This window comes from Chenopodium quinoa, unplaced genomic scaffold, assembly GCF_001683475.1.
Source record: "Chenopodium quinoa cultivar QQ74 unplaced genomic scaffold, ASM168347v1, whole genome shotgun sequence".
Taxonomy (NCBI): domain Eukaryota; kingdom Viridiplantae; phylum Streptophyta; class Magnoliopsida; order Caryophyllales; family Amaranthaceae; genus Chenopodium; species Chenopodium quinoa.
In genome coordinates, this window is record NW_018743196.1 from 2,464,445 (window position 1) to 2,478,419 (window position 13,975).

The window sequence follows — 13,975 nt, forward strand, 5'->3', positions numbered from 1 at the left end:
TATAGTGATATAATCAATGGAGAGTAGCCGACTGTAAAGGTACAGGCGGCCTGCCCCTCTGATAATAGAGTAAAATACTAAATGGAGAGTAGGCGCCTGTAAATGTATAGGCGGCCTGCCCCTCTGAATCAATATCAAGTATTGAAATAATTTCAAGTGTTGGAGTAGATAGATCACTAAGCTCCCTTCCATGGAGGATTGGTGACTCTACTTTCTTCGAATGGGGACAGGTGGTCGTGCTAAACTTGTTTTAATGTGGTTTGCGACCTTGCTGTTCGGCCCACACATTTTCCGCCAGTCTTTAGCCCCTTAGTGAAATTAATGAGGGTCGACTGCTTTCATAGCTTCGAGACTTCGCCGTATAGGGGGCCGACTACTATTCATGCCGCCTCTCTTGCTTGATAGATTGTCACACAAATAAGTGGAGGACGGTCTTCAGTAAGGTGCCGCCTAAACATAAGGGAGACGGTCTTCAATAGGGTGTCGCCTAAACAGCCGGTTTTACTAACCTTAGGCAAATTTTATTTATTTATTTATTTTTTTTTTTAACTTGCAATCATAATAATGATAATGTGCTTATGGTGACAACTCACACATAAGATGAGACTTCCTGAACAATCATGCGGCAGGTTTTATACGATATGCAAGGCGTCAAGCCCCACACATGCTTGCAATGAACAAGCAATCGACTACTCTTTGGGTTTTGAGGCCGGCTGCTTGAGCTACGACGCTTTACATGCCGCCTGCTCAAGCTTCACATCCGGCCAAGGATGGTGCCGGTCTCCTTTGGTGGTTGATCAAAGAGAGCTGGCTCTCTCATGGCACCAAGATACGAGGGGGTGTTTTCAATAATCATTTGGCATGCCGCCTGTTGTATGATGTCGATTGCCGAGCCACTTGTATATAGCTTGCATATTCACAGGTGGCTTATTATGCCGCTTGTGTTTCTAATTCATCTTCAGTTTTCCACTCAGCAAGGAGTCTATCAAACATACGGCTTTCGCCCCTTGCTTGTGCTACTGCCGGATGCTTTAATCATAGGTGCCCATGCTCTACCTTGTACTTTGTCAATGATTTCAAAGGCCGGCTGGTTCTGCCGTCCTTCTCTTTTGTCGGACCTTTTCTCGTCTGACTGTTTTACCGTACTACAAAGATCAGTCGCTTGTATATAGGCTTCCGCTTCAATCAAGGCCTCTTGAAGAGTCGCCACCCTCTTTCGGACCAAATCAAATTTGAAGGTCGACCCGTCTTTGAGACCTCTGAAAAAGTCAGTATAGGCTACTTCATCCGGTAACCCTTGAATCTGTATTCTCATCAGGTTAAATCGCCTGATGTAAGAACGAAGCCCCTCCTTCTCGCCCTGCTGAATTGTTCCTAAATCAAGGGTCGTCTTCTTCGCAGGGATGTTCATGGCGAAGTTGGAGGTGAATAAGTAAGCAAGCGTCTTGAAGTTATTTACACAACCAGTCGGCAGGTTGCCGAACCATTGTTGTGCGATTCCTTTGAGATTCGCTGGGAAACACTTGCACCAAGTGGGATCATCCAACCCTTGAAGGTACATCAGGTTGGTGAATGCCATCAGATGGTCTTCTGGGTTAGTAGTGCCGTCATAGGCGCCTACTAATACATTTTTCACTTTGGCCGGCTGAGCGGCTTCAGTAATTTCCTTGGAGAAGGCCGACGGCTGTTCACCAAGTCTAAGCAACCGTAGCTGCCAGTCCATAGGTTGGACATTTTTTGCTGCATGTCCACCAAACGGAGGTGGCTGTAAAAAATACTGTTGTTGCGGTACAAACGGTAAGTTTGTTACCGCTTGGTCGCTATGAAAGCCGGACTGACGGGAGATGCCGCCTGACTGACTCTCATGATACGACTGAGTATGCCTCATCGAGGTATTTCGCAGACTGTCTTGGAAGTTTGAAGTAGAGGTCGACTCTGACAATCGGTCACTCTTCTTCTGCTCTAGCAGTAGCCGAGCGTCTGTGTATGTTTTCCTCGACCCGTCCGCCTGAATATGACGAACAGGTTTCCTATTTCTTGGAGTAGGAAAACGGTATTTTGTGAAATCAAGGGCAGGTGGCTCCCACTTCCTAGATTTAGGATGAGGGGTCGCCTCTCGCCCTTGAACTGGCTTCCTCTTCCGTGAAGTGGAGGGTTTCTTAGCCGACTGCTCCTTGTCTAGAGCAGGCGGCTTCTTGTTGATCAACTCTTGAATTTCTCCCTTGAAGTCCCTCATGAAGGTCATGAGTTCGTTCCTTGTGATGGGAGCAGACCCATCAGTCGGCTGCTGCCGAACAGGCGGTGCGCCTGCTGGCTCGCTTCCAGTTTGAAGATGTTCCCGTTCCCTCCTTTCGGTATGATGGGTACGTCGGGCCCTTAGGGTCCCGTCTGAAGCCGTGTGAGCTTCAACTTCAAATTCATTCTCAGTATCGTGGTCCGACTGAACTAGAGGATCGTCCAGGGGACGTCTCTCTTCAGGAGCCGGTACAAACGTGGGTGCCATCTCAGAAGTACTCTCCCCACAGACGGCGCCAAAATGTTTCGGGATTTTTTGATGTCCTGCGGGAGAGTTACAATTCCGAGACTGGAACCGGACGCCTGTACCTGCAAAACAAACGGATGCTCCGGATGATTGGAGATCCGCCTCCGACGGTCAAGTTAGTACTTGATTAAGGAGTAATTAATGCGGAAATTAAAGTGATTGGGTCTCTCTAGGTGAGAGTGTTTAATGTGTGTAATCTGCGTAATCTCCCTTAATGAGGATTAAGGGAGGTATTTATAACCTCGGGAAACGTGCCAATCTAGGTTTAGGTTAACCTTGGGCTGATTGGGCTTCCCTCGGAAGTTGGGCCTAGGTGACCGGCTTCTCCATTAGGCATGGAGTATGCCACGTGTCATGACATAATAAGTCCAGGGTGGACGAATAAGCGTGTGCCACGTGGCAAGCCCTGAGAGGTCCAACCGGGGGACACTTGGCAGGACCTGACTGGCCCACGTGGCGCATTCCGATTGGTGGGAGCAAAATCCCCTAATCAATAAACATCTTGGCAATTTTTATTTCCGGGAGAAAAAAGGTCAAATAAAAAATTACAAAATTGAAGTCTAATCCACACTTTTTGAGGAAATTTTGAGGCTTCGGGGCATAGTGGCGAAAAGCCTTGAGACCCTAAGGGATACATCTGAGGGAAATATAATTCCGTTTGAAACCATATGTGATGATTATATATTGTCATAAACGTCCGTGGTAGTCTTGAGTTTACAAAATCACTTAAGTTGTGAGCGGGTAAAATGACTGTTTAAGGGAATATTGGATGGTTCGACCGACCCAATTGGACCCTCGGAGAGTATTAGGGACCATGGTAAACATCTCGGCAATTTTTATTTCCAGGCTAAAAAAGGTCAAAAAATTATAAAATTGAAGGCTATAATTCACGCTTTTTAAGGAGCTTTTGAGGTTTTGGGGACCGGTGATGAAAAGCCTTGAGATCGTAAGGGATAAATCTTTAGGTCATATAATGCTCTTTGAAACCATATATGATCATTATATGTTTTCATAAACGTCTGTGGTAGGTTTGAGTTTACGAAATCGGTGCAAGTTGCGAACGGGTAAAATGACCGTTTCATGACATTTTGTGTTAGGTCTTAATCATTGGATTCACATGTGCTACTATATGTTACACTTCAATGGCAATACTTACTGGTTATCTAATGTTTGGTTCAGCATTACAATCCCAAATAACTTTGAACCTTCCAACACATACCGTAAGTTCAAAAATCACGATATATACAGCATGGATAAGTCCGTTATCAAAATATGCATTGATGATGGAGCCTGTTGCAGCTACAACTGAAAGTTGGTTTCCAAAATATCAAAAGAACAAGGGGTTCAAAATTTTATTGAGAACTATTTTGGTTGCTACACAAGTTGTTGTAGATGTTACCATTCCTTTCTTTGGAAATCTTATGTCACTAGTTGGAGCCTTATTAATTACTAAGCGCGACAGCTTCAATCACAATTCCATGCTTATGCTACTTGAAGATTTCGAAAAAAATAGTGGGAGATCGATCGAGCACATGTTCATCATGCTACTTATACTTCTAAGTTTACTTATACATCATTGCGGAGTATAATTAAGGAAGCCACTAAACATCATCGTCACTAGGTTTTAGTATATATCCTTGGATAAATATAGACAATATTTGATTAATAGCATCATGATACTTGTAATTTATTTAGTGTCACAATGAAAGTAATAATTTGAATTAAATTGTTTGACAATAAACTAGAAAAATGATAATTACTTCATACCTTTATATCGTTTGTATTCTATACTACAAAAGTTTGAACTGGTTGTATAATATTTCATCGACATTACTAACTTTCATCTAAACTTATTTTTGTCAAAATCATTGGAAAAAGAGTGAACAGATTCAATTGGGTTTTAGATTTACAGTATCCTTGATATGCGAAAAATTAAAGGTAATGATTTTGCCTTTTGATTTGTTCTGCGGGGAGGTGTCAACAACAGACCTGACCCGACCCAATCCGAAAACCGACCCAAAAAATATCCGATTCAGATTTGGACTCGCGTGACCATAATAATTTAGTAGGATTTAACTTTAAAAATTGACCGATCTGACCTCATCACACCCGATCCGATCATCCAAATTGACACCTCTATTCTGCGTAAATCATGTGTTTTCGATTTCTAGCATCTTCCTTTCAATTCAATTGAGAAAGAAATCACACACTTATATAAATTAGATACATAATTATTACTCCGTACCTCATTCTATAATTGTGGTAAGGTATACAAAAATTGATCTTTTTTTTACGTCTTTTTATTTATAATTTCAATCATTAATACATTTTAATAATCAATTAAGAAAATGAGTAGTATTTTAATAAAAAATCGAGATAAATACAACAATTTTAGATGTCACACATCAATAATCTTATATTCATTTTTTTAATAAACTATTAACTCCTCATATCCACTTTACTTTAACACAAATGTTTATTAACTCAATTCCCAAAGAAGATAAAAAAACCTCAACATACATCACTTACATTTTCTTTTTTGAAAACACATATTTTATTATATTTAAGTCAATTAAACTACTTAGAACTATGTTAACATTGTGCTAGGGAAGTGTTTAGCTCTCCATCAGTTCCTCCCTCAGAGCTTGCCTGACTAAGAACTACTTAGAACTACAATACCAAAAACTTCCCTAGCTAAGCCTCAAGCAATTGCCACCTACTTGGGAGTAAATGCTAGGAAGAAAAGTTAAGGTTTTCAATAAAATAAAACCTAATCTTTCCCAACCAACTTGATTAGACTACTACTCACTTCGTTTTAATTGTGTATCTAATATATGTGTCTCTAATATTATAATTATTTTCAATCACACACTTGTAAATATATTCTATCACACGTACACTTGTAATTAAGTTGTAATATAGATATTATTGGCTTGTGCATGGCTATAAAATCAGGCCCTAAACTCTTTTACGACACAATAACCAAACACAATAAATCAAACATCTATCCAAGTTTAATATAGTTGCGTTGAAATCAATTGAATATGAATAACAAGTTTTGTGCTTGTTTGATTCTCCTTGCCTTTGTGGTTGTGAGTGAATCAGCTCCCCTCTCAAACATCATGGAGTTTGATGAGCTTGCAAAAATACTCATTGAAGGTGGTGCTAGTGGCCGCGACACAGTTGATGATGATGGCAATCGCCTTAATGCTACTTATACTTCTAAGTTTAGTGATTGTAGCACTTGGTACTTATACATCATTGCGGAGTATAAGTAAGGAAGCCATTATATTAAACATCACCGTCACTAGGTTTTAGTATATATTTACTAGGAAAAAATATAGTCAAAATGGTTTCATTGAAGGTTCATCATAGATTCATAGCATCATGATATTTTATACTTAAAATTTATTTAGTGTGTCACAATGAGAGTAATTTGAATTAAATTGTTTAACAATAAACTTGAACAATGATAATTACTCTATACCTTTACTGCTTTACATTGTTTGCATTCTAAACTAACAAAGGTAGAGTGTGCTGTTAGACATCAATTTCATTTGATCATTTTGATCTAATTAAGCTAACTAAAAATTTTATTAACAACGTTAGGTTGGAAGACTCAAATTAAAAGTGGCTCTGTTGAATTCAAATAGTTAGTGAATTGAGATTATATTAACTTGGACCTTTTGTGAAAAACTAGCTTATATACATCAAATTTTGTAAAAAACTACCTTATAAAAAAATTGTTGTAAGAAACTACCTTATAAAACTAAATGTTGTAAGTTGCTACCATTTGATTAATTTAACAATGAAAGAGAATGGGAATTAGGGGTTATAAGAGGGCTATGGAGAAATTGGGTGAAAAAAAAATAATTGAAAAGGGATCATTAAACGTCCCTTATTCAATACAATAATCTGGTAAAAGGTAGCTTTTCACAACATTAATTATTTAATATGGTAGTTTTTTACGACATATATTGTTAATAAGTTAGTTTCTTGCAATATGTTTTTAATAACGTGGTTTTTTTTACAAAAACGGACTTGTATATGGTATTTCTTCACAAAAAGTCCTTTTTACTTAAATTCAAGGAAAGGCTAAAGAGATCGTCGGATGGGGACGTCCACTTGGTGATGGTCATTGCTTCACAAATCACAAGTTCACATTTCCAAATTTTGTACTAGTATTTGATTTGATAATGATAACCATCAGAAACAATCAATTAACTTCCTTATCAGTACTTTACCATCAGCAATAAAAATTAATGCTCAAGCAATAGTCGTTATTAGGTCACAAAAGGCTATTTGAAACCACATACACTCATTAATTGGTCACATAAATACTCGTGGTAGCCTAAGCTAGGTCAATAAGAGTATAAGACGCACATGTTTTACTAATAAATTGATAATTAAGAGACAAAGTGAATGATACCAATCATCTAACTGACCTCCCTAATGAGTCTCGTGTGGTCTATGGAAAGCAACCCATCCTTTTTTATTTTCGGGCCAAAATGTCCAAAATTCTGCAAAACTTAAAGCTATAATCTACTCGTTTGAACCAATTATTTCGGGAAAATTTTCCAACTTTAAAGGGAATGTGAGGGTTGTTTTTTATTCAATTTGGCGTTGTTCTATGGTATTTTCACTTATCAACGTAAGATTTATGAACATTATATGCTATCTTATTGTATATCCTATCCTAGAGAATAGGATATCTTAGAGCGATTCTTAGGTTATTTGTGATTCTATTAGACTATCACGTTAAAAATCGTTGTAAAAAGGGTGAACAGTACAGAATACATAGGGCTTTAGATCGATTTACATGTTCCTTGAAATGCTAAAAATTAAAGGTAATGATTTTGATATGTTCTGCGTGAATCATGTGTTTTCAATTTCTAGCATCTTCCTTCATTTAGTTGAGAAATAAATCACACACTAATGACTTATCTTGATTAGACACACAGTGATTTTCATGTTCTATTGTGGGTAGGTATCAATTAATCTTTTTTTTTTTCTTAGATTTTTTTTTATGTTGGTCTTTAAATGTATGATTTCAGTCACTAATATATTTAATCATTAATAAATAAGAATTGATAAAAAAAAATCTTGATAAGAGTAGTATTATCCTATTCCTATCTTTTTTTTTCTCCTTTTAAAAACTTTAAAATTACTCTAATGAATAGTATTTGGATATTTATACCTTTAAAATGTATTTACGTATTTGTCCTAATTAATATTAATTGTTTTTTCATTATTATATTAAAAAATAATGTGCGGACATTTATACCCATAAAAAAATTTTATTTACATATATTTCCATCGTTAATGCTGCCAACAATTAAATTTGTGACATAAGGTCAAACTGAAAGAGCTCTTCGGACATGGTAAGCTATGACACGCGAGTTCACTGGCCTAATCTTATAAAAAGTTTAACAAAACTCTTATGAATGGCGCATGAACATTTATATCCCTATAAACAAAACTTACATATTATTCTTTACTATAGTTTTCAAAATAGTAAACTATTAACCACACAATCTTTTATCATCTTATATTATTACATCTTATTATAATAAAGTTAACTAAATCACCAAAATCATGTGCCATTCAAAGTGTAACACATAAAACACAGAGGGAGTATCGATCGACTTATCGTGGGCAGCCACACATTTATATAATTGAAGTTAATAATTGGAAAGAACTGTAGAAGTATTGAATTCTTGGCTTAGGCATGGCTATAAAATTAGGCCCAACTTTCGCCTTATACAACACATTATTCAAACACACTTCTCAGATCACATATATATCTAAGCTCTAGCTAGTTAAAATCAACTCAATATGGATAAGAAGTTATGTGCTAGTTTAGTTCTACTAGTCATTATTGCCTTTGTGATGGTGGGTGAATCATCACCACTTCCTCTCTCAGACATCGTCGAGCTTGAGCTAGAGCTTGACCAAGTTCTTAAAGGTAATAGCCATGGGGCGGTTGATGATGGTGGCAATAATAACCTCAAATGCGCGGCTGGTGGGGAGCCTTGCGGTTGGGGAACCTTCTGTTGCAAGAATTACGGGTGTTTGGGAGGTGTTTGTACACAAACTTGCAACTTCAAGGGTGAAACGTGTGGATTCGGTAAGGGTTTTTGCTGTGGTGCAGCTGTGCACTGTGTTGGCGGTGTTTGTACTTGAAAATGTACGAGTTGCAACAACGATTTCCTATCTACCTGCATTAGTAGCAGTGAATGTCGTTTTAACAAATTATAACGTTTGATGATCTTCATATCTATACCTATATATATCTATATGTATTGTTGTAGATTGGAGACGTGATTTCTATATAAAATAAAATGTATTCCGTACTTCATATTAGTCTGTGGGTACAGTGTTTTGATTCCAAAGTGTTCCTAGTATGAACATATACTACACCGGTATCAAAAGTTGTGAGCAATTTTTAAAATCTATATTAATTACTCCTAAAATTCGACTCACTTGGTTTTATCATGATCTCCAAAACACAATATAATTATAATCATTAAAATTTTCACTTATGAATAACCAAATAAATTAGCTAAAATTTTCACTTAACCAATTAGCTAATGATATAAAATGTTGTTCAACCATTTTTTCATCTTAACTACACTACGTATAATTTATGCAACTAAAGGCTATATACATATATACTTTGTAGGGAGTATTATTTTTAATCCAATCATTGGTCTCGTCTTATGATAGTTACTCCATACCTATATTCATTCATGTTGATGGGTTAAATTTTTGTGTTAGGTCTTAATCATCAGATTCGCTTATTGTGCTACAATATGTGACACTTAAACGGCGATACTTAGTTACGGAGTATCTAATGTTTGGTTCAGCATTACAATCTCAAATAACATTGAACCTTAGCTTCCAAGTTCCAACACACACTATAAGTTCAAAATTCGCGATATATACAGCATGTATAAGTCCGTTATCAAAATATGTATTGATGAAGGAGCTTGTTGCTTTCTATTATATTAAAGCCAATTAAATTACTTAATATCGGTCAAGTGTAACACTTTAGAAATTCGGCGGGAGATTGACCTACTTACATTTTTAGAAATAAATTTTATAACAATTATTGGGCCGTTGTGAGGGTGCCCCATATTCTCATGGTGAGAAACAAATTTTGTTTCTCACATGCATTTTCGTAAATAAATCAACAATTTTATTCAACTGTGAAGCCTACAATAATGAAAAAGTTGTTGATTTATTCAAGAAAATGCCCTCATGAGAAACAGGGATCCCGTTGTGCATGTCTATAAAATTAGGCCCTAAACCCTTTTACGACACAATAAATCAAACACTGAAATCAATTCAATTTGAATAAAATTAAGTTGTGTGCTAGTTTAATAATTCTCCTTGCCTTTGTAATGGTGGGTGAATCGGTTCCGCTCTCAAACATCATGGAGTTTGATGAGCTTGCAAAAGTACTGATTGAAGGTGGTGGTGTAGAAACTATAAAGAGAGAGATGAGAAATACATATTTGATTAATCTGATTGCAATTTTAACACACTTGAACAAAACATCACTGCCTTGCCTTCTATAGGCCAATATCACGTACAAACAAAGCTGAAAAATATGCCAACTAATTACTTAATAATAGGAGCATGACTCCACTAACAAACCCACTATATCTCCTAATATTTCTCATGCAATTGACTAATAAACAAATTGACCCACTAACATACTCCTAAAGCCTTTAGGCATGACCAAGTACACGTAACTACTACTCCTAATAATAAGGCATAACTATTTTGAAGCAATACACCAACAGTAGTGGCCGTGACACAATTGATGAAGAAGGCAATCGCCTCAGTGGCTATGTTTGCAAAAAAATCTTGCAGAGCCCTTGGTGAATCTTGTGGGTTTGGCATAGGGTTCTGTTCCTCGGACTCAAGCTGCTATGATGTACTTGCACAAGATTTTGCAAAGCCATAGGTGAAGCTTGTGGGTTTGGCACAGGGTTCTGTTGCTCAGGCGTACATTGCGTTGATGGTGCTTGCAAAAAAACGTGCATAGACGAAGGTCAACCTTGTGGATTTGGCGTTAGCGTAGGGATATGTTGCTCAGGCACATCTTGTGCCTGACCAATCTGTTGCAAGACTCAAGATTCAAGCTATATATATATATATATATATATATATATATATATATATATATATATATATATATTAGCAATGCGATGGGTATTGGGTAATGTATGTTCAACAAAACCTTTTATCTCACTACATATCTTTTTTCTTTTTTTTTTTTTTTTTTTTGACGGGAAGCACAGGCAATATTATTAAACATCAATTTGGCTTAAATCAGCCAAAACTAGTTCAGATACATCATGAGGATATTCCTCCAACCAAACTGTAAAATCAAAATAAGTAGTACATAACTTGGCTAAGCTATGTGCCACCTTATTGCCTGAGCGCTTCACAAAAGAGAAAGAACATGCCTGGCACGAGCGAGCTAACATAAGAATATCATTGACAATCCTCCCAAAAGCGTTGGTGGTGACTGTTGCCTTCGACAGGTGAGAGTAGAGTTTGAAGCAATCTGTCTCCAAACAAACACTCGAGAAACCCGACTCCATCGTGACTTGCAATGCGTGCCTCATAGCCATTGCTTCAATGACATCAACCTCAAAACGTCCTTCCATCTTCATACACATAGCAACAACAACATCACCCATATGGTCACCCATCACCCCACCAAACCCCACAGCAGCAGGAGGAATAATGGCAGCGTCAGTGTTCACCTTGATGACCCCAGTTGAAGGGGGTTTCCAGGTGGTTTCAAGGATCGTGCGAAGGAAGTCAGTAATTTCAGCCCTCATGCTATCTCACTACATATTTATATGCATGTATTGTTGTGAACGTACTAATAGAGAATATCCATAAAATATTCTCATATATTTTGTATAAGATTATCTTTGATATCTGTACATATCTTATAGTTACCTAATATGTTATGTTCATGACTTCTAAATAAATTAGTGTTTCTATGTGTATGCATTATTGTACTATTGTTATATGGCCAATATATATGGATCCGTATATATATGATTTCTAAATAAAATAAAATCTATAGTTGTGTAAATCTCTAAGTGGGTGTTTTACATACTATTATCGGGTGTGTTAATTTATTATGGTAAATGAACATCTCTCATGAACTCTACCGTTGCCCTCAATTTCTATAATTATGTACTACTTCTCCGTAGCTTCCAACACTACTGAAATTCGGTCAAATTGCGACCGTTTTTCTACTACCGTCTTGAATGCAGTCGTAAAATTGCGACCATTTTTGCCGGTTTAAACCGTTGCAAGGTTATTTCAACATTTTAAAAATAATTCGAAATTTAAAAAATCTTTTGGACCAGTTGGCAGTCGCAAAAGCGTTTTTTTTTTTTTTAAAAAAATCCTGCATAAAAGGTCACTCAATTCACCCTAACCCTAAATTACTCACGCCGCGCTCTCTTTCTTCTCTCTCCTCTCTTCTTTTTCCTTTCTCTTTCCTCCTCCATCTTTACCGCCTCTCCGATCTCCTCCCTTTATTCTCTTTTAGTTCATCATTCTTTCTATGTTCTTGTTCGGATTATCGCAAAAAATCAGACAAAGTTTAAAAATTAGATAAAAAATCGCACGCGAAGAATCTATAGGAAATTCGATCACCGACACCAACCTTCAACCGTCACAACCATGACCTCCATGGTCATACGCATAAGTCCACTGCCACGATCTCCGCCGTCACAAGCTCATGGTTGAACAAGTTAATAGTTTTAAGGTCAAATTCGGCCGTAAAATTTGAAGTCAATTTGGGGTTTGAGGTATGTTATTGTGTTTATACATTTTTTGTTTGATTTTTTCTTGGAATTTGGTTTGATTTTTAGTTCGAATTTGGTTTGATTTTTTGTTCAAATTCCATGTTCGGATGTTGATTTTTTTTTGTTTGATTTTTGTTCATTTTGGGTTAGATTTTTGTTTTGATTATTTTGTTGATTTTGTTAATTTTGGGTTTAATTTTTGTGGCTAATTTTGTGGTGTAATTAATAGGTTATATTTTTTGTGGTTTAAAAACGGGGGTTTAATTTCTGTGGGTAATTTTGTGGATTTTTTTATTTTATTTTATTTTGTGGTGTAATTTCTAGGTTATATTTTTTGTGGTTTAAAAACGGGTTAGGCTTTTTATGGTTTAATTTATGGGTTATATTTGTGGGTTTTTGTTTTTTGTTAATTTTGTGGGGTTTTTTTCGGAGTGGCCTCGAGCGAAGCGGGAGACCCAAACAAAAGTACTGAGAGCGGGACAATCTATTCCGAAGTTTTTTTGTTAGTTTTCTGGTTTTTTGGGTTAAGGTTGGTGGTGGTGGTGGGTAGAGGTGGTTTAGGGTAGGAGGTTGGTGGAAGTGTGTAATCCCCCGTATTTTTAAATAATTTATAAATGAAATTTAATTTTATTTATAATAATTATTTGTATTTTTCCGGAATTTAATTTCAAAAATTTCAAATTATTAATTTTGGTTGAATATTATTATAGGACAAACTATTTTATGAACCTATATTCTACAATTTATACCAATACAAATTAAGCCTACTCCATTTCATTCATTTGGCCCATTATTTTATGACGCCCAATCTTCCTACTTATCATACAACTCTCTCTCCTATAAATACCCCATTAATCCCTAAAATTTTTCCCACACAAAATTTTAGTATTTTTTTCTTTCTCCTTTATTTTATTTCTTTTCCTTTTCATTTTTTTCCTTTCTTTTTCTTTCTTTCCTTTTTCCTCCTTCCTACGTGAGCAAAGCTCACTGCCGCCCAGCCACCTCCGTCGCACCACCTGCCTTAATTTGGGGCTTTTGTTCCTATTGGATTTCTATTGTTTAATCAAGCATTAAAAACATATTTTAAAGGAAGTTTTAAGGAGTTTTAATCTAATTATATTGCTGGAAATTTGTCTAAGTATTAATCCTCTTCTTCTGAATCTGTATCTCCCCAAGCAGCTAGCATGGCTTTCTTCACATTGTCCTTGGTGAAGTAAGGCTTATAGACTTTTGACTCTTTGGATTGCTCTTTGCCTTTTGTCTTTCCTTTCTCTCCATCCTGTACAGGGCAATCCTTAATGAAGTGATCTTTTGACCCACACCTGAAGCACATTGTGTTTCTGGAACTTATGAACTTCTTGTTCCTGTCGAACTTCTTATTATTCATCATCTTTTTAAATTTCCTCACTAGCATAGCCATCTCTTCCTCATCAACTTCCGATTCTTCTGAATCTAAAGCCTTAAGTGCAAGGCTTTTACTTCTGGAACTTTCAGTATTGGAACTCAGATGAAGTTCATGTGTCGTCAATGATCCAGCTAGTTGTTCCATATTAAACTTGGTGAAATCCTTAGCTTCCTGCATAGCAGT

The 13,975-nt window shown here is 36.5% G+C and overlaps 1 protein-coding gene across 1 annotated transcript; it reads right to left on the bottom strand.

Annotated features, from left to right (window-relative positions):
* Positions 1-10,860: 10,860 nt before the first annotated feature.
* On the bottom strand, positions 10,861-11,400 carry LOC110732940. Its single transcript, XM_021912926.1, has one exon. The coding sequence runs from the start codon at positions 11,398-11,400 to the stop codon at positions 10,861-10,863; it is 540 nt and encodes a 179-aa protein (XP_021768618.1).
* Between the last annotated feature and the right edge of the window lie 2,575 nt (positions 11,401-13,975).